Source organism: Neoarius graeffei, chromosome 14, assembly GCF_027579695.1.
Source record: "Neoarius graeffei isolate fNeoGra1 chromosome 14, fNeoGra1.pri, whole genome shotgun sequence".
NCBI lineage: Eukaryota > Metazoa > Chordata > Actinopteri > Siluriformes > Ariidae > Neoarius > Neoarius graeffei.
Genome location: NC_083582.1, coordinates 35,008,906 through 35,031,758, shown reverse-complemented (window position 1 = coordinate 35,031,758; position 22,853 = coordinate 35,008,906). Strand labels below are relative to the sequence as shown.

Genomic DNA, 22,853 nt, shown 5'->3' with positions numbered 1-22,853 from the left:
TGGATAGACATACAAGAGAGGCTCTTGTTCCAGCTGCACCTTGGGGCGATGATGGCTTTGTGCTTATGGTAGCAGACAGAGATTGTGTGTTAACCATACTAAAACTTTTGTGCTTTGGATTGGCAACACTGTGCTTCTGTCCTTAGAAGATGATGTTATGACTTGAGGATTGATTGCCCCTTGCTGTGGAGTACTACAGCTTCAGCTCTCCCAGCAGTTCTCCACTTCGAACTTGATTTATGTGCGGTGTGTGTTTTACAGGGCATATGGCTGCTAGCTTGATTTGAAATCTTCAACGTTTTTCACTGGCCAAAATCAAAAGGCAGCTCTACACCTGCCAATGCTACTGTCAATATCTATTCTGTAGCCTGACCTCAGTGATTAATATAATTGACTTCCTAAGCTAACAGCACATTGATTCAATTTTACACTGTTATGTCTGATATGTGAGAGCTTATAAGTGCGCTCATAAATCGAACTAGCTCTCGTGACAAATGACGTGAACACTGTATATAGTTGTTGTGCGTCAGAGAGATCACTGCTCGCACCTAATCAGGCTGAAGTGTGGCAGGATCTCATTTCACAGCAAAGCTGTTAACTGGCACATGGCATCATTTGAGACCTTGCTGCTTGGCAGCCATCAAATTGACAAGTTTGTTTACGTATTGCAAACAGGCTAGCTGGAATTTCTCCAGGATCATCATTTCTTTACTCCAAGTGCACTCCAAACCTCAGAAACTCCTGGATGTGAGTGCTGGAACCAAATAAAATCAATGTGACTGTCTTGCTTTCCTGCAAAGCCTAATTACACCAGCTTATTACCTTGAATGTCTGGCTAGAGATGTGTCATTTACAATGCAACCTTCTGCTATACAAGATGTTATGTTTCTTTTTGCTGATAATTACTAAATAGCCATTCCTTTAATCCTGTGGATAAGCCTAATAACAGCAAAGAGTGAAGAGGAAGAAAGTGCAGATCCAAAGGAGCGAGTAGGAATGATAACGCGGAGGATCAGTATTAGCATTCACAGCACTCCTGCTGATTCACGCTGCATGCCTAAGGCGCTTTAGGAACTTTAGGTCCACCTTTGTTACTGTGCCATGAGACCAGAAATGTACACACAAATGGCTGTTGTATGGTAGTGCAATGAGGCTAAGATACTTTGTTTAACGAGGCTAGCATTATGGGATATGCTAATGCTGTTTTCATTAGGAGCTCACACTGTAGTAATTCAGATTTAGAACAGAATCTGCTATTGATACTGTTTAGCAACGGATATCCCACCATTTATTTAGGTTTATTTGTTCAAAAAAGTCATAATTATTAGAATTTTATACAATGTGAAGTAAATAATGTATTCACAATAAATGATTCATGTGACTGGAGCAGGAGTGTGGTCAGAAATGTAGAGACTGTTACACTGACTATAATTACAATTCATTGGTTTTATGTTGGGACGGCATAGTAGTGCGATGGTTTTTACTGTCGCCTCACAGCAAGAAGGTTCTGGGTCCGAACCTTGTGGTCAGCTTTGGCCTTTCTGTGTAGAGTTTGCATGTTCTCCTTGTGCTTGTGAGGGTTTCCTCCGGGTACTCTGGTTTCCTCCCACGGTCCAAAGACATGTGGATTTGGTCAACTGGCTCCTCCCATTGGTGCGAGTGTACATGGTTGTTCATGTCTGTGTTCGCCCTGAGATAGATTGGCAACTTGTCCAGGATGTACCCCGCGTCTCGTCCAAAATCAGTTGGGACTGGCTTCAGCTTCCCTGTGAACTGAATAAATAAGTGGTATACATGATGGATGGATGGATGCATGTTTTAATGTTACCCTTTTACACTTGACCTGTGGAATCAAAATATATATTTTTAAACAAAATTTTCTTTGAGAAATTAAAGTACTTAAAGTGTTTTTTTTTCTTTACTTTTATAAAAAGGTCATTTTGACCCAAACAGAACCTAAGGCAACTAGGAAAGTGCATCAATACAATGGCATGGCTTTGTTTATTTATGAGAGATAAAATCCCAAAGAGGTGTGCTGTCGGGGTGCGAATAAAGAACATCCATGGGGTATCTAATTTACACTTCGCCAGCTGCCACTGTGCTGACCTGTGGGATTTTGTCTGGTTTTGTCCATGGCATCATTCCATGTTCACAGATATGGCTTTGAATCAAAAGCGTCTTTTATGTTCTGCCTGCTGTTGGCCTCTTGTGGCATGTGAAAGTTGACAAAAAGATGAAAAATTGTCCCAACTCAGTTCTTGTTCTCCTTCTCTGATCACCTTACTAATGACACTCACCTGCCTCACTAGTCATTTTAAAATACCTTGACTCTTGTGGACAGGGCTGTCACTTGTAGTTTGTCTCCCGTGGGTATGTCATGGCCACTGCTCTTGTAGTTTGTGTGTCTGGGTTGCTTGATTTACTTGCGATTTAAAGGTTAGGCTTTGCACCGGCTTTATTTGCAGATTAGCAAAACAAGCAAAATCTACTAGCCACATACACTCATCAGATCTACCAACAACCTCTTCTACTTCATTCCCAGCTTTATTTTTCATGACATTTTCATAGTGTCTCTAAAAAAGTTTAATGAGGAGTTGCACATAACAGGACAAGATGAAACAATAGTTCTAAGTTTTTCTGTTATGTGCAACTCCTCAAACTTTTTTCTGGCAAATGAGAACTTGTATTAGTAGCAGGGAGGAACTAAAGATGTGAGTGGGGAACTGAAGAAACATCAGACCACATACATGTTAAAGGGGCTGGCTGACCCTTCCCAATATCCTCTGCACTATGTAGCAATTCTGCACTTTTTATGCAAACAACTTCTTCTTTTAGCTGCTCCCGATTAGGGGTCGCCACAGCAGATCTTTCGTCTCCATTGCTCCCTGTCTTCCGCATCCTTCTCTACCACACCTGCCACTTTCATGTCCTCTCTCACCACATCCATGTATCTCCTCTTTGGCCTTCCTCATTTTCATTTGCCTGGCAGCTCCATCCTCAACATTCTCCTTCCCACATGCTCTGCATCTCTTCTTAGGATGTGCCCATACCATCTCAGACTCATCTCTCTTAGCTTAATTCCCAAGCTCTCCATATGTGCTGTCCCTCTGATGTGCTCGTTCCTTATCCTGTCCAACCTCGTCACTCCCATTGCAAACCTTAACATCCTCAACTCCGCCACCTCCAACTCCGCCTCCTGTCTCTTCGTTAAGGGTACCGTCTCCAATCCATACATCACAGCTGGTCTCACTACTGTCTTATACATCTTACCTTTCACTTTTGCTGGGACTTTCCTATCACAAATGACTCCCGAAATCCTTCTCTAACTGCTCCACCCTGCCTGCACTCGCTTTCTGACCTCACTATCGCAGCCCCCATTTTCCTGCACAGTTGACCGCAGTTACTTGAATTCACCAACTTTCTTTACATCTACTCCTTGCATCTTCACTACACTCTCATCCCCATTCTCATTGATGCACATGTATTCTGTTTTGCTACTGCTCACCTTCATTCCTCTTCATTCCAATGCATACCTCCATCTCTCCAAACCCAACTCAACCTCCTTTCTACTTTCACCACATATCACAATATCCGCAAACATCATGTTCCATGGTGACTCTTGCCTCACTTCATCCGTCAAGCTATCCATCACTATGGCAAACAAAAAAGGACTCAAAGCAGATCCTTGATGGAGCCCCACCTTCACCTTGAACCATTCAGTTGTTCCAACTGCATACCTCACTGCTGTTTCACTGTTCTCGTACATGTCTTGCACCACTCTAATATACTTCTCATTCACTCTACTCTTTCTCATACTGCACTTTCTATGCAAACGATTTTCCAAAAACAATCTGCAACAATTCGAGGACATCCTAGCCCATAAATCTCAAATTGTAACATGAAATTGAAGATCACAGTATCTTTTTATAGGGTCTATATTTTATTCCGTTGTAATGGACCCGATCAGACCTTGGCCGTCTCATGTGTGGGTGCAAAGGGGGGAAAAAGGAATATTTTGTTCAAAGCTTCCACATTCTGTTCCATCTTCCACACGAAGATGAAGGAAAAGTTTGAGATGGTTCATGAAGGTATCATGAACAGTGAATTTGCAGAGATTTTAATTGCACAGAAAGCTAGCAGGTAGCCGTGTCAGATCATGGAATCCAGGGACACATGTCTGCCCGGGGGCATTTTGAGTTATTGACAGATTCAGAAAGTACAGTTTCTAAGCTTTCCAATGATGCCTTCCATGTGGAGATCTGACAATATTTGAAGAATGTGTGGCCTTTTGAAAGTGTATACCTCTTAAAACAGGAAAGGGAGAAAATCGCCCTCAAAGTTTTCCTTCTCAGTTACTCTGGGTGCAGGGAGGGCACATAATAGTGCTCATTTGCATGACATTAAGGAAAGCCCTACCCCCTACTAGCTAGCACGATGCTACTTTCATGTAAACAAAGATCACCACGTCAATTTTCCTTCCATGCAAAGTATGCCCAAAACAATTATGAAGTACAAAAATAAGTCCTAAAGTATACTTTAACGTTTTGTGGTTGAAAAATTACTCACACCGTAAGAAAGAAAGATAGCACGATGATAACACAACTAACACAACGCTAGTTTCATGTAACCAAACCACAACACTCTCCGTTACATGCAAAAATAACCACACAACCTTAGATTAATAAAGTTACCCCATCAGAAAGAGAAACGTTGCCTTGCACACATCAATGCCTCCGATGGAATGTAGTCCTAGAACACTTCCTTTTGGTTGCGTTTTTTTTGCTAGAAATGGTTATCTCCGATGTAAATACTGTGCGTCTGTTTGCTTCGCGGTGTTTCAGCTCCCCTGCGCTCTGTTTAGCTTGCTCATTCCATAGTGAAATTACATGCCTGTATGCAGCTTAAGTAGCCACAAGCTCAGCTCGTATCATACAGCTGATTGGCGAAAAAAAAAAGACTTAAATCATCACGTGAATGGCCCATATGGTAATTTACCCACACCCCCAGCAGGCTACAGTCCTGACAAAAACGAGACAATTTGCAACAAAAAATGTATGTTTTTCCAACAAAACAATCTATTATCTGAAATACTGATTGCATTCTTCAAGATCTCAACTTGCACATGATGGAAAAAAACGAAAATCACAAATTTAGAAAAAAAAATACTTCTTTTGCGATTTTCTCGGATTCGTTTCGGTCGACATGTGTTCCTGGATTCCGTGACGTGCCACTGCTTTTAAAACAAAACAGCTCACTGGATTCTGGGATAAGATTGACAGGAAGGAATTTGCAACAATCATTCCCTTACAGAAAAAAAAACATGAATTTCCCATGTATTTCACATGTGATCACATGTTATCACATGTGGTAACATGTGGAATACATGGTATCAGATTTTGTAACATGTGTTACCATGTAGAGCACATGTGTAAAACATGTTACCACATGTGTAAAACATTCCCACACGTGATTCACATAAAATTGGGCCAAAACCACGTTTCCCATGTGCAAATAACATGTTTCCCATGTGCAAAACACATTTTCCACATATTTCACATGCGAAAAATCACATGTGAAGTTCATGTGGTTTTTCTGTAAGGGTTTGGATTTGTTGTTTCATATGGTAGCATTTTACTTAATTTGTATAAATTTGAGAAAATCTCAATTCAAGCGTCCTTGTCATGCTGACGATTTGTCTCTTGCCTCTGTTGTTGAAATTGTTGCCCCTTGATGCAAACATGCATAGAAAATTAATGGTCATTTTCTTGATTTCTTGCTGGCTAGTGTGAACACTGGGTTACATTGTGTCTGTGATGATTCCAAGATTTTGTTATCTGCCTGTCTTGATTAGTGTTTGATCTTAACCCACTTTTGTTTTTGTTTGTTTTTGCCTGGAGACTGATCACTTGACCTTTAGCCTTATCTCATGTTTCTGATCTTTATATTTAAAGGAAACATCCTTAATAATTTATCGGTTATCAAACCACTTTAATGGCGTGAAGTTCATAAGGATTCTCATTTTAGCTCATACCAGGAATAATAGATGAAGATGATGTGGGTCATTTCAAGGTGAACAAAAGACAGCCAGACACGAATATATATTGTTTATATCTTCATCAAATCCCAGTGTCAGGGCCATGGAGTATATCATTTTTACTCGTTATAGCAATATTGGCTTTGGCAGAATGATATTGCAAAGGGCTGCAATATCCAAGTAAGCACTCAGTCATTTTTCACCATGTGCTGTGCGAGCTCAGTTGTTCCCTTTGAAAGGTTTATGAGTAATCTAACAAAATACTGTAACATGCATTTAATTTAGTGAATGCTAATTTCAAAATACAGGGAAAAAAAGCCATCTCTAAAATCTTTAAAACATACCATATAGGCACATCAAGAGCTTTCATGCCACACAGCAACTTCAATTACAGTTGTGGTCAGAAGTTTACATACAGTGACATGAATGACATCTTGGATATGAATGTCATGGCAATATTTGGGCCTTCAGTAATTTTTTGAACTGTTCTTTTTCTGTGGCAGAATGATTGTACAGCATACATCTTTAATTTAAAAAAAAGACTAGAATTTATTGCACAAGTTTTAATTTTCTTTGGGTTTTCTGAAATCAACACAGGGTCAAAATCATAGATACAGGGTCAAAAAATATACATACAGCACACCTAATATTTGGGTAATGTGTCTCTTCGCAAGAGAAGAGCGATTCTTCAAAAAATTACATACGCTCACTTAAATTATTAATTCAGAGGTGCTGAAACTTCCAAAATGTCTCTTATCTTGCCAAGGCCGAGGTCTCTTAACTTCCTGTTGGCGATCATGATTGACTACAGCTGGTAGCTTCTCTGTGCCTTCATAAAAAGGGTTTATTTACAGCACTCATTGGATTGACCAACACACAGTAAAATGGGAAAGCTCAAGGAGCTCAATGCAGATCTGAGAAAGAGGCTCGCAGATATACATATCTTTTTTTTCGTTTCCGTTTCCGGTTGAGAGTACGTCGTGCGCATTCTGGCTGCCGCTTCTCACCGGAGCTCTTATTTTATTTCTTTTTCTATTTTTTTTCTTTCCTGTGTGTTTGTGTAGTTTGGTGTTTGTTTGAGTGTTTTGTCCGCCGGTTGTGGTGTAGCTCTGGACCCAGTTTGGGGCGTCGGTTCCCTCCAGGCCTTGGTTCGCTGTGGGTGATGCCTGCACTCCCAGCTGTGGACTGCAGTGAGCCTGTTGCTCAATTTACATCGTGGTTGTCCAGCGCTCTGTGCTTTAACGCTTGGCGTGATGTTCCGAGCGATGTTGCTTGGTGGCGTCACGGCAGCTGTGCAGGCGGTTTGGGACACACCAGCGCTCTGTGTGGCGGAGCTTCTCTGCTCGCTGTGTGGATCCATGGCGTGGTGTTCGAGCGATGTTGCTGACGGCATCACGCCGGTGGTGCTGGAGATGTGGGACTTGTTTTCGTGCGCCTTTTGGTGGGACTGTGGCTGCTACACCATGGGAATTACATCCTGACCCCTACTTGGTGGACTTTTTACTTTTTATTATATTTTTATTTATTTTTTCTTTCCTTGTCTATAATTGTAAAGCGTCCTTGGTTTTTTTGAAAGGCGCTATATAAATTTAACTTTATTATTATTATTATTATTATTATTATTATAACTCCAGAACTTCTCTTGGAGTCATTTCTAAAAAACTGCAGATTCCAAGATCAGTTCAAACAATTGTATCCAAGTTATTGTAAGGTGTAATCATTTTGCCAAGCCACTTTGCTTCAAGAAAACCCAAACTGTCGCCCTCAGCTGAAAGGAAATTGGTTTGGATGGTCAGGAACAACCTGGGAACCACCATGACACAGCCCTGCCATGAACTGGAAGCTGATGGATCACTATCTACAGTTCAGTGAGTTTTATATCACCATGGACTAAGAGGCTGCTATCCAAGAAATAACCCCCTGCTCCAAAGTTGACACCTTCAAGCTTAACTAAACTTTGAAGCTGACCACACAGACAAAGAAAAAGCCTTTGGATAGCTGTATGGTCAGATGAGACGAAGATTGAGTTGTTTAGCCATGTACAGAGGGACACTGTACCAGCTGGTGGTGGTGATAGGATCATCATGATCTGGGGCTATTTTGCTGCCAGTGGAACTGGTTCATTGTACAAAGTGGATGGAATAATGAAGGAGAAGGACTACCTCAGAATTCTTCAGCATAAACCACCAGAAACTTGAACACGACTTGGGACTTGGGAGTCACAACAGGACAATGAACCCAAACACACGTCAGAGCTGGTTGTGGAGGATAAAGCAGGCTAACATTAAGCTTAAAACAAGTCCTGACTTCAACCCTATTGAAAATATATGGACCGTGCTTATAAGTCGAGTCCATGCCAAGAAAAAAAAAAAAAATTATTGAACTCTGCCAATTCTACCATGAAGAGTCATGAAATATCCAACCAGAATTCTTCCAGTAGCTTGTTCATGGTAAACAAAAATGTTTGGTCAAGGTGAATCTTGCGAAGAGACATTTTACTCAAATATTAAGTGTGCTGTATGTATATTTTTGACCCTGTATCTATGATTTTGACCCTGTGTTGATTTCAGAAAACCCAAAGAAAATTAAAACTTGTGCACCAAATTCTAGGTTTTTTTTAATTAAAGATGTATGCTGTACATTCTGCCACAGAAAAAGAACAGTTTAAATAAATTACTGAAAGGCCAAATATTGCCATGACATTCATATCCAAGATGACATTCTTGTCACAGCATGTAAACTTCTGACCACAACTGTAACTGTGTTTAAAACTATTATGTCTTTTATTTTGCTTGTATTTTGTCTGTGTGGTCTGCTTTTCTTTTGTCTGTTTTAAGATCCACAAATATTACATGTGTTTATTTTGGGTAAAACACACCACACATTAGAAAATTGTTCTCCGCTTCACAGCTTTATTCCCATCTTCATGACTGTGCTTTCACAGATGATGGCCTCAGATGGGGTTCACCAGAGCTCACCAGTTGCAGTTAATATCACGGTGATCGATGCCAATGACAACACTCCAACCTTCTCCAACGTCTCCTACAGTGTCAGTGTTTACACAGACATGCAGGCCGGGGAAGTGGTATTATGGGTAATCGATAACTCACTCACCATTTTAACAAACAGTCGACTTGCTCAGAGTAATAGGATTAGTGGCCTTGTTTATGACGGGCCTATAGCAGAAATAATTGTGTGAGCTCTGCATTGAAGCTCAGCCTCAGTTGTGTTTTCACTTCAGTGTGTGAAGCATGTAAGTTGTTGTACTAATAGGCTGTTTAGTAGTCAGAGCAGGAGCAAAGCAACTTGCCCAGTCATACTCAAGGGAAAGAGTGATACAGAGGGATTAATTTGTGCTACAATTAACACATCATGGGCTCCGGTTAAAGAAAAAGTTTGTTGAAATGTTGGAATGTGTTTTCTTGCAGTCAGAGACAGGGAAGGAGTAGAGATAATCTTAGGCTACATCCACACGACAACGGCAACGAGATTTTATTAAAAAAAATATCGCGTCCACATGGGCAACGGATCAGTAAAATATCAGGTACATATGGCAACGCAACGCTTGCTGAAAACGATGCAATACACATGCCACACCTCTACGTGCGCTGTAAGACGGTCCCATCGGAGACACCAGAACAATAGAAGAAGTAGGACGCATGCGCATAAACCCCTTCTTCTACCCGGCGTGAAGTACTCACAGGAACAAACACACAACAACAAGAAGAAGATGGCTGCGACTACGCGAGGAAATCGTGCCTTCTGTGTGTACAAATTAGTTTTATTAGTGTGCATAGTTTTATATAACTTAATTTTCTTATTGTGTGTGAACATTTTGAAAAGCATTTTTATATAATTTATATAACTTTTTATATTGTGTGTGAACATTTTGAAAAGCAGTCCTTTCCAATAAAAAAAAAGAAATTCAAGAAATAGTTCAGTTACTTGTTTATTTAAAAGAAAAGCTGCATACAAAAGTGAATGCAATGCAGTGGTTCATACAAAACAGCGAGAGTGCTGCTTGTTCTAGTCATGTGGTTGTGACGTCATCGTAAACAAATCCGTTCTACTCATCCAGACGACTTCGCAACGGCGCCGTTGCCAGATTTTTCCACTCTGGAACCCGTTCTCAAAAAATATCGTCTTGGGACACCCAAAACGCCGGTGCCGTGTGGACGCCATGCTGAAACGATAAACAATTTTATCAGATTCACCTGAATCCGTTGCCGTGTGGACAGGGCCTTAGTGTATTATACTGAAATATAGCTTACGTTCTAGCACAGTTTACATGCAAATGGACCAGTAGTGCATAAAATGACAGGAGTTTTGCACCACTATTCAGCTACCTAACCAAATGTATTTGATATTTAATCCCATTACAAGACATTACACAGGAATTGTATTTTCCTCCTTCTTAAAGGTTAATATTCTCCTAAATTAATTACCTCTTGTCTCTGTAAAAAGTCATGTGGCATATGGCAGCATTGTGAAATGTCATTTGAATTGTTGTCATGCTGATGACTTTCTTTCAGCTCACAGCTTCCGATTCTGATGAGGGTCCCAACGGCCTGATAAGCTACAGCATAGTGGCAGGATCTCAGGGCCACTTCAGCATCAATAACCAAACAGGACTGATCAGCATGGCACCTGGAGTCAACCTAACAGTGGGCAGCTCTTATGCTCTCACTGTCAAGGCAACAGATAATGCAGCTACTGACCAGCGACGGTAAATAAGGCCAAGGGCGCAACAGAAAAGAGAGAATAGAGGAGGTATCGTGTGGGAGGTTTTATGCTGATAGAGTACAGTGGTGTGACAGACCTCAGGGTGCCACATGTCCTTAGGACTAGCATGCTCCCTGTATTTGTCCATCTGGCTCTCAGAAGGTCCTCCATTTAAATATAATTATGGGTGCTTAGTTTGTAAAAATCTATCTATCTATCTATCTATCTATCTATCTATCTATCTATCTATCTATCTATCTATCTATCTATCTATCATAAAAATGAGGCCACCATTGCTTCAGAAATTGATTATTACTTAATTATTTTTGCGAATGACTATTGTCCATACGTACAGTCGTGTGAAAAAATAAGTACATCCCCTGGAAATTGTAGACTTTTCTCAACATATTTAAACAAGCAAACATTTCATTCTTTTGGTACAGTGCCGACAGATAAAGGTGATATACATGAATAAAACAACAAGGAATATTTGTTCTTTCAATGATTTACTCCAGGGTGGCATGGTGGTGTAGTGGTTAGCACTGTCGTCTCACAGCAAGAAGGTTTTGGGTTCAAGCCCAGTGGCCAATGGGGGCCTTTCTGTGTGGAGTTTGCATGTTCTCCCCATGTCTGTGTGGGTTTCCTCGGAGTCCTCCTGTTTCCCTCACAGTCCAAAGACATGCAGGTTAGGTTAATCAGTAGCTCTAAATTGACTGTAGGTGTGAATGGTTGTTTGTCTATATGTGTCAGCCCTGCGATGATCTGGTGGCTTGTCCAGGGTGTACCCTGCTTCTCACCCATAGTCAGCTGGGATAGGCTCCAGCTTGCCCGCGACCCTGCACAGGATAAGTGATGATGGATGGATGATTTATTCCACAAAATTATCAATAGATGTAATATTGTTCTGTGGAGAAAGTAAGTACATCCTTGGCTTCAGAAGCTAGTATTGCTTCCTTTAACAGAAATAACTTCTTGTAGGCGTTTTGCCTGGCTATTCCAAATTGTCCATTGATCAAGCTTGGAGAGGGATGGGTTCTGCCAAGTTTATATGCCTGAGACACACCAATGATGGACTGTTAAAATGTCATCAGTGGTGCCCTTACAGCCCTTGCTGGCTATGGGAAGAAGGCAACTTTTTGCATAATTGTCCACCAGTCTCTCACATTGGCTTGATGAAATGTTTGACCACTCTTCCATGCAAAATTCCTTCAGTTGCAAAATATTTGAGGGTTTTCTTGCATGTACTGCCCTTTTCAAATCTCCCCACAACATTTCAATGGGGTTCAAATCTGGGCTTTGACTCAGCCATTCCATAACTCTCAATTTCTTCTTTTTGAGCCAGTCCTTGGTGGATTTGCTCATGTGCTTAAGATGATTATCTTGTTGAAAGGTCCACCTCTGATTCAACTTCAGCTTTTGATCAGATGGCCTCACATTATCTTCAAGCACTCTTTGATATGATTCAGAGTTCATAGTCGAATCAATAAATGCAAGCTTCCCAGCCCCTGAGGCAGTGAAGCAACCCCAAACCATAACATTTCCACTACCATGCTTCACATTTGGTATGAGGTTCTTCTCCTGAAAAGCCATCTTTGGTCTGTGTCACATGTGTACTCTTACTGTGGCCAAACAACTCTACCTTTGATTCATCTGTCCAGAGCATGTTATTCTAAAAGACCTGGATGTTGCCTACATGTTCATTGGCAAACTGTAGTTTTGCTTTAACATTCTTTTTGGATAGTGAAGGTTTTTTCCTGGCACACCTCCCACACAGGTCAAATATGTCCAATCTCTTTCTGATTGTAGATGTATGCACTTTCACACCAACAGGTGCAAGATTTACCTGCAGATTCAGTGATGAAATCTTGGGGTTCTTGGAGACTTCTTTTAGCACAGACGGTCTGCTCTGGGGCTGACTTTGCTGGGGCGGCCAGTCCTGGACAAATTGGCAGTTGCTTGAAATCTCTGCCACTTGTAGATGATTTTCTTTCCAGTGGGATGATTTATTTCTCATAATTTAGAAATCTTTTTAAATCCCTTGCCAGATTCATAGGCATCCACAACCTTTTATCTAAGGTCCTTAGAGAGCTCTTTAGATTTTCGCTTGATGACAGCACACATGTAAATGGGAAAGAAAACACCAGACCCTAGATGTCAGGTTTAAATAAGGTGGATTCCACCTGCACCTATACCTACAGGATGTTCTAATCAATAGCTCCTAATCTGGAACACTGGATTCTAATTTTATGTACTTGAAAGTGTGATAAATGCAAAAGTGTACTTACTTTTTTCCAGAGTGTCCTTACTTTTTTTGACTATTTTTTTTTGTTTAAATTATGAATGACTACAAAATGCCAATTTTATGTGTCATTTGTTGGATAGGCTCCAGCTTGCCTGCGACCCTGTAGAAGGATAAAGCGGCTAGTGATAATGAGATGAGATGAGATTTGTTGGAGTATATTACCTTGATCTGTAAGCACTGTATCCAAGAAAGTGAAATGTTTGCTTGTTTAAATATGCTAAGAAAAGTCGACAGTTTCCATGGGATGTACTTACTTTTTCACATAACTGGACATCAAAGCCAGAGGCAGCAGTATGTAATGGTTAAGGCCGCTCTAAAAATCATAGTCATAAAGCATAACAGGCAGATCTGGTGAGTTAGTGAAGCCTTGGAGATTAATTAATATTGATATATGACTTTGAAAAGACATGACAATCAGTGGAGTATAGATTTTCAGATTAATGAGACAAGACGAATTGAACTGATCTGCGGTGGGTTTCCGAAAAGCATCGTAGCACAAAGATCATTGTTAAATGGTAGAGCGAGCATCACAGTGAACACTCTCCTAGTTAAAATGCTCTTAGCATTAAGAGGCTTTTGGAAAACCCACCCCTGAACAGTAATCACGATAATCGGGGCAGGGCAGTGATGTGGAGTTGGTGTAGGAGAAAACAAATAAGAAGGTTCTCTGATTTGCAAAATTCCTTTAAGGGTCTTTTGTGTCATAAAAAAAAAGTCTCTTTACTTTAGGCAGTTTCTCATCAGGATACGTGACATCTGAATAAGCTAATTGTGAAACTTGAATAGGCCTATATAAATATTTATAAAGAACTATGACAGTCAGTGTCAGCTGTCCTAAAAGGTGTTTTTGTCACATTTGAGGTCATAATGCTGAAGTCAAGTGGCTAACATTTGTAAATTATGACTGCAGAGGCTCCAACTCTCCTGCCGTGGGCGGGAGATCTCCCGCTGTAGGGAACATTTAGAAAATCCTCCCAACCTCCCGCTGACAACATAGACATCTCCTGCCTGCCCTTACTACACATGATTAGTTAAAAAAATATATAACTTGACACGCTTATGTTGACGAAAATTAATAGTTGACTTTCTGCTTTTCGTGTGTCTGGCATTGTATTGACTCAAGTGTGTACCCCGCGGTATATGCCGATTCTCCGGTCGGTACACCGATCGGTGTAACAGGGGGATTGGAGTGAATGCCGGAGGCATGCGCGCGCAGATCAAGCATGCATATGAATCGAGTGGAATTTGGTATGCTGCGAGGTGCACACTTGAGCCCACCCAATGTCTTAGCAGTTACCAATAAAGCATACAGATGGCACTATTAATGATATGCGCGAGAGAACGAGAAAACCCGCGATACTCAACCATTTTGTTTGTTTTTTTGTGTCTGCGTTTATCGCCTGCTCGTCTTTAACTTTATGTTCTCTTGAATGAGATAATGAAATGAAGTTCTGTTGGTGGAAATGGCAAAAGCCAAACTACAAAGAAAAAATATCAGAAAATCACCAAGAAAAATTTCGGATCACCCGTCGCGATGGCCACCAGGGACGAATGGCGGACTATTTTGGACGGCAGCAAGATGACCCTACCGGTATATCTGACAAGGTTAGATCACCAGACTAGATGTTAGATTCTAACAAACTTGTCTGACTTTTAACAACTTAGAAATAGAATATTATTAGAAGAACATTATCATCAGAGGGTCTACCATTGGCAATTTATAATGGTCATTATTGACATTAACATTGACTTTAGGCATATTAAAGTTTGGTCTATAGTCACTGGATTTATCTAGATCGGTTACTATTAATAAGATTTAATTGACACGAAATGTGGTGAATCATTTATATACACACACACACACACCATTTTATATATATATATATATATATATATATATATATATATATATATATATATATATAAAACTCGCCTTCGCTCCTACGACGCTCAAACTTGTCTCCCTCCGAGCTACTCGCAAAGAGGGAGAAACTCCCTCTTTGCAATTTCCCAAGTTGGAGCCTCTGTGACTGCTCAGAGTACTTCTATATATTCTTCTATATATTTTGAGTCTCGGAATATATATTTAACAGTTATTCCATGAAATCGAGTCGTACATGAGCTGATAGCAGAAGAGGTGTGTAGCGCCAAGTTAGCTACAAGCCAGGTACGATGAGATTGAGTGGAATAACTGTTTTATTCTATCTACATTCACTGGATTTTGAGAAACAGAGCATTTTTATTTTTATATTTTGCAAATTTGATAAATAAAAACTTTATACAAAATGTCTGACAAAATCATTTCCGCTTAGAATATAAACAAACTGGCGAAATGACAGTGACAATTTGTGAAAAATGCGATAATAATAATTCTTGAAAAATAAAAAAATATATATGTTCTAACAATCAAATACTTTTATTCCATATATATATATATATATATATATATATATATATATATATATATTTATTCTATTTTATTTTTTTTTTTTGGGGGGGGGGTCTTCTTAATTCAGGTTTTTTGGCAGTTGGCAAACCAACATAAAGGTGCATTACTGCCATCAACTGGACTGGAGTGTGGAGCAGGAGATTTGGGCGGAAGGGGGAGGCTATATTCTTTTAGCTATTTTTGTTTCTTTTAAATACTTGATAATTTTTGTGGTTTTATTTTCAACGAGGGGCGGCACGGTGGTGTAGTGGTTAGCGCTGTCGCCTCACAGCAAGAAGGTCCTGGGTTCGAGCCCCGGGGCCGGCAAGGGCCTTTCTGTGTGGAGTTTGCATGTTCTCCCCGTGTCCGCGTGGGTTTCCTCCGGGTGCTCCGGTTTCCCCCACAGTCCAAAGACATGCAGGTTAGGTTAACTGGTGACTCTAAATTGACCGTAGGTGTGAATGTGAGTGTGAATGGTTGTCTGTGTCTATGTGTCAGCCCTGTGATGAGCTGGCGACTTGTCCAGGGTGTACCCCGCCTTTCGCCCGTGGTCAGCTGGGATAGGCTCCAGCTTGCCTGCGACCCTGTAGAAGGATAAAGCGGCTAGAGATAATGAGATGAGATGAGATTTTCAACGAGAGTTTTTATTTCATCCTTGGTTGGTTCAGCAACACGCTCCATCATTTTGTTTTTCTCTGCTCACGGTATATGAGCTAATAGCCTAGTCATAGAGTAGCCAATCAGAGCACGTGATTGCTCATATCCAGTGACTGCGGATAGAATACTTCCATATATTTTGAGATTTTTTTTACAATTATTTTTCTTTGCACTGTATGCCATAATTATCAAAATTAAAATAGAAAAATGCTTGAAACATTTTAGTTTATGTGTAAGGAGTCTAGAATGTATTACATTTTCACTTTCTTAAATAACTGATGGGAAATATTGAACTTTTTGATGATATTCTAATTGTTTGAGATGCACTACTATATCAGTTGTGTCCTCATTAAGACAATGTCTTTCATCTGGAGGTTCTGAAACCTTGGGGGGGTTTGAATACTTATGCAAGCAACTTTTTTTTCATTTTTGATTTTCTTTGAAAAGCTTGCTGAGCAATAAATTATTAATTCAGCATAAGAGAATATGAGTTTGCAATATATATATGTATATAAAGCCGTTTTAGATGGCAGCATGTGTGGTGTAATTATTTGTCTTGAACAGAAGTCGATAAATTAGATGGACCATGATGTAATGGTGTGTGCCACTACTTTAATAGATTTGTCTCAGCTCTGTCTGTATAGCACTGTACCATAGCATTGAACAAAGTTACACTCACTGTGCATGATATGCACTGATGCATGTTGGCTCAGCTGAACTTTACTTTGATTACAACCTCTGCTGACTTCAAGTTTACCAAGTTGCTCTGATACACTTTTGCAAGTTTTCATTTTAATTACCTAGATTAAGTTCTGAAGATCTTTTGGATCAGATGCTAATATAATTATAAACCTTCAGTTGTGAACATCATTAATATATGTCATATCTGATTATTTTAGCAGATGATAGTGCATAAATAGTCTCCAGCATGAATATTTTAATGTATCGTGCCATGAAAAAAGTGACATCCTGAGCTGAGTATATAAAGCTGTCCTGTTTCATGTGTTCATGATGTTCAGGAGCTCAATCACTACCGTGTACATTGAGGTGTTGCCCCCGAACAACCAGAGCCCCCCACGCTTCCCCCAGCTCCTCTACAGCCTGGAGATCAGCGAGGCAATGAGGAGCGGAGCCACACTCCTCAACCTACAGGTCAGATACTGAATAATACTTATTCTGGATGTCCTCTTAACTCGTACATTTTGGTACTGTATTTAGCACTATTTGATCAAGGTTTTAGATTGTAAATAATTTAAAACCTTTTTTTTTTTTATTTCCTCATCCAAATGTACCATCATACTGTTAACCCAAGCACCAGCTATTAATTGTCAGGAAAAGTAGATATTTTGCCCAAGCAAACTGGTTCAGTCAAATCTACAGGTCTATTTCTTGCTACACAGTGTGCTGTTTTAGGAAAATAATCAGTGATAGGGTAGGGTAATATTAAGTTGATTATTTCAAACATTATTTTCTACCACTACATGCTTGAATGTCCCAATCTGATTGGTCAGAAGGTGTGCATTACTTTTGTATGACAAAGCAGGTACAGTGGTGCTTGAAAGTTTGTGAACCCTTTAGAATTTTCTCTATTTCTGCATAAATGTGACCTAAAACATGATCAGATTTTCACATAAGTCCTAAAAGTAGATAAAGAGAACCCAGTTAAACAAATGAGACAAAAATATTATACTTGGTCATTTATTTATTGAGGAAAATGATTCAATATTACAGTTCTGCACACCGGCTTGGAGGAATTTTAGCCCAGTCCTCCGTACAGGACAGTTTCAACTCTGGGATGTTGGTGGGTTTCCTCACATGAACTGCTCGCTTCAGATCCTTCCACTACATTTCGATTGGATTAAGGTCAGGACTTTGACTTGGCCATTCCAAAACATTAATTTTATTCTTCTTTAAGCATTCTTTCATGGACAGATGTCCTGACATTTTCCTTTAGAATTCGCTGGTATAATTCAGAATTCATTGTTCCATCAATGATGGCAAGCCGTCCTGGCCCAGATTCAGCAAAACAGGCCCAAACCATGATACTACCACCACCACCACCATGTTTCACAGATGGGATAAGGTTTTTATGATGGAATGCAGTGTTTTCCTTTCTCCAAACATAACTCTTCTCATTGAAACCAAAAAGTTCTATTTTGGTCTCATCCATCCACAAAACATTTTTCCAATAGCCTTCTGGCTTGTCGATGTGATCTTTAGCAAACTGCAGACGAGCAGCAATGTTCTTTTTGGAGAGCAGTGGCTTTCTCCTTGCAACCCTGCCATGCACACCATTGTTGTTCAGTGTTCTCTTGATGGTGGACTCATGAACATTCACATTAGCCAATGTGAGAGAGGCCTTCAGTTGCTTAGAAGTTACCCTGGGGTCCTTTGTGAGCTTGCCAACTATTACACGCCTTGCTCTTGGAGTGATCTTTGTTGGTGAACCACTCCTGAGAAAGGTAACAATGGTCTTGAATTTCTTCCATTTGTACACAATCTGTCTGACTGTGCATTGGTGGAGTCCAAACTTTTTAGAGATGGTTTTGTAACCTTTTCCAGCCTGATGAGCATCAACAACACTTTTTCTGAGGTCCTCAGAAATCTCCTTTGTTCGTGCCATGATATACTTCCACAAAGATGTGTTGTGAAGATCAGACTTTGATAGATCCCTGTTCTTTAAATAAAACAGGGTGCCCACTCACACCTGATTGTCATCCCATTGATTGAAAACACCTGACTCTAATTTCACCTTCAAATTAACTGCTAATCCTAGAGGTTCACATACTTTTGCCACTCACAGATATGTAATATTGGATGATTTTCCTCAATAAATAAATGACCAAATATAATATTTTTGTCTCATTTGTTTAACTGGGTTCTCTTTATCTACTTTTAGGACTTGTGTGAAAATCTGATGATGTTTTAGGTCATATTTATGCAGAAATATAGAAAATTCTAAAGGGTTCACAAACTTTCAAGCACCACTGTAGTTCTGGCTGTAACATGAACAATAGGTTAATAATAATAAAGAAACATGTCCAGTGGATGCTCCAAATAATCAAAATCTCATAATAAATGGCTTTTAAAAAAGCATGCTGTTTAATTATGCAGTTCTTATAAGCACTGTCAGTTTTGGTTACCCTTTCTGTTTTCTTTGTAAAATGACAGGTCACATGTGTGTGTATGTTAGAGAAACAGAGGTTGATGAATGAGTGTTTATCGCAGCTATAACACAGGTGAGAACAGGAGTTAACTTGTCTCTCAGATGTTCCATCCATCCATCCATCCATCCATCCATTAACCGTAACCGCTTATCCTGTACAGGGTCGTGGGCAAGCTGGAGCCTATCCCAGCTGACTATGGGCGAGAGGCAGGGTACACCCTGGACAAGTCACCAAATCATTGCAGGGCTGACACATAGAGACAAACAACCATTCACACTCACATTCACACCTACAGTCAATTCAGAGCCACCAATTATCCTAACCTGCATGTCTTTGGACTGTGGGAGAAACCGGAGCACCCGGAGGAAACCCACACAGACACGGGGAGAACATGCAAACTCCACACAGAAAAGGTCCCCATTGGCCTCAAACCCAGAACCTTCTTGCTGTGAGGCAACAGTGCTAACCACTACACCACTGTGCTGCCTCGCAGATGTTTCACAGCATTAAATCTAACTATATGCCTTTAAAATGCTTGATAGGTTATTGATTAATATTGGCAAGTCGCTTTGGTATAAGCAGAGTAGCACAATCAGATTGTGCAAATATACAAATATAATGCACTTAGGAGTAGGTTGATGTCCTCGATAAAGAAACTGTAGCAGTATTCGCATCATATCACACCTCCCCCACATTATTTATTTTATTTTCGTAATTTTCGCATAACAGCCCCATAGTCTGTGATGTGTTGTTCCTTCATAACAGTACATCCCAATGTGTTTTATTCCTCTTATATCACAGCAATTTGCCAACAGTTTTTAAAAAATGAAGCATCTTATTTTTTGATCCATTTATAGTTACATTTAATGTTGTGGAACATCCATAAAATAAGTTAGTTTTTGTTAATGGTTGGGGTGGCACGGTGGTGTAGTGGTTAGCACTGTTGCCTCACAGCAAGAAGGTCCTGGGTTCGAGCCCAGCGGCCAGCGAGGGCCTTTCTGTGTGGAGTTGGCATGCTCTCCCTGTATCTGTGTGGGTTTCCTCCGGGTGCTCTGGTTTCCCCCACAGTCCAAAGGCATGCAGGTTAGGCTAATTGGTGACTCTAAATTGATGGTAGGTGTGAGTGTGAATGGTTGTGTGTCTCTATGTGCCAGCCCTGTGATGACCTGGCGACTTGTCCAGGGTGTACCCCGCCTCTCGCCCATAGTCAGCTGGGATAGGCTCCAGCTTGCCTGCGACCTTGTAGAACAGGATAAGCAGCTACAGATAATGGATAGATTGTTAATTGTTACATTGTAGCAGTGATAAACAGTTATTCCCTCACCAGCTCTTTTTATCTTCTTTCTCTTTCGAAGTAAACAAGAAAAAAAAATGCAGCTTGTTAGATTACCAAGAAACCACAACCCCCTGTCCTGAAGATGTTTCTGTGTCAGCTTTATTTCTGACTGTTACAGAGCACTGACACTGGAGACTCCTTCCCAAAATGTTAAAGGTGCTGACTGCAAAGCCATCTGAAATTTTCTTTTCTTTTTTCTTTTGTACATGGCATTTTCCTATGTCCTGCAAGAACAATATCATGCAGACAAGATGTGATTATTTTGACGTGCTGAGGGTTGCTTTTCTCCAATTTGGGACCATTTTCCTACCTCTTGAAGTAAAAGGTATGACCCTACAGAAACAGGTGGATATGAGGAGTTTTAACTAATTAGCATAACTATCGAACTGTGTCACACCAAGATGGCAACTTGTGGAAAACATTGTGACTCTGCATCAACCTTGGAGAGTTTTGAATCACAGGTATGTAATTTGTGGTTGACATTCGTGAATAGATCCGTGAAACAAAGGACGAATATATCTTTTCTCTGTACCTGCTTTTGTGTTCTTGTTTCTTTCTCTGTAAGATCAAAACATTAGGTGTACAACTCTATACTTGCTACCGTGGAGTTAAGCCCATGCATTCTAAGACTAAGATATGAGGGTACTTCAAAAATTTCTGTACCTCACACGCAAACAAGGGGTGTAACTCCCATTTTGGGCCACAACTGTATACTATTAAGCCTTATACCACTGTCCACAAAAACTCAAATGAAAGAAGCAATCACAGAAAAAAGGAGAGGAAAGCTTCAAGCTGGCGTGATGTTCCTTCAGGACAATGTGCCCGTCCACACAACATAGGTGACAGTGACAGAAGCAGCCAAATGTGGCTTTGAACTGTTGCCCCATGCACCTTACTCACCCAACCTGGCACCATCTGACTTCTATCTGTTTCCCAAACTGAAACCCCACTTGCATGGTCGCCATTTTCAGAGTGATGAAGTCATCCATGCTGTTGAGGAGGATATGGAGGTTCAAGATGTGACCTCCTTCTGTGAAGGGATAGTGAAGTTTGAATATTGGTGGACCAAGTGCACTGAGGTTAAAGGAGGCTCATCTCATCTCATTATCTCTAGCCGCTTTATCCTTCTACAGGGTCGCAGGCAAGCTAGAGCCTATCCCAGCTGACTACGGGCGAAAGGCGGGGTACACCCTGGACAAGTCGCCAGGTCATCACAGGGCTGACACATAGACACAGACAACCATTCACACTCACATTCACACCTACGGTCAATTTAGAGTCACCAGTTAACCTAACCTGCATGTCTTTGGACTGTGGGGGAAACCGGAGCACCCGGAGGAAACCCACGCCGACACGGGGAGAACATGCAAACTCCACACAGAAAGGCCCTCGCCGGCCACGGGGCTCGAACCCGGACCTTCTTGCTGTGAGGCGACAGCGCTAACCACTACACCACCGTGGTTAAAGGAGGCTATTTTGAAAAATAATGCAAGAACAGTCTTTCTCCTGTTACGTTTTCTGGGTGAGTCCGAGAACTTTTTGGAGTACCCTCGTAGCTAAGCACTAGCTAGAATGATTTAGTTATCTGTCCAGAAAAATGACATGACAGCTAACCTTGCTCTCTCTTGCAGTTACACTCACTAGGCAGACTTTCTTTTTCTTTTCCATTGGCTTTTAGCTGGTGGGAGAGCGGAGTTCACCATGTTTGCCCATGCTGACTTGTTTTGGTTTAAAGTTGGTCAAACACGCCCCACGGTGGTCAGGTAATATTGTTGCTCACTTGTTTTGGCAATCTCCGGAATCATAAAACTGCAGGACGCATTTTATCTCGACTAAACATTTACACATAGGATACACGGTGTATACAGCATCACAGCATCTCGAAATGCCAACATTTTGCCCAGAATTCAACTTTGCAGTCAGAACCTTTAAATGTCTCCTCAGAGAATGTGTCACCATATCAATAATTACGTACATTTTTTTTTTGTTTATGTGGCGCGGCCACCATACAAGTCCTTGGGTAAGTACTACAGAATTGATAATGTATTAGAACCATTGACTGTTGAAAACCTGAATGGCGTGGCCCTGTTCACTCCCGTTCTATAGAAATAAGGCAAAATACCTCTGCCATGCTGCCAAATTTGCATCCAGCCTCTGCACAGTAGATACTTTCTCCTCCTTGAGTTTGTGTAGTAGAAACAAGAGGT

The 22,853-nt window shown here is 40.6% G+C and overlaps 1 protein-coding gene across 1 annotated transcript in view; it reads left to right on the top strand.

Moving 5' to 3' along the window:
• pcdh15b (protocadherin-related 15b) overlaps window positions 1–22,853 on the top strand; it is a 462,078-nt gene that overhangs the window by 192,261 nt on the left and 246,964 nt on the right. The window contains 3 exon segments of the mRNA XM_060938905.1: window positions 8,979–9,128; window positions 10,567–10,760; window positions 17,163–17,295. Coding sequence (XP_060794888.1) covers window positions 8,979–9,128; window positions 10,567–10,760; window positions 17,163–17,295 — 477 coding nt within the window.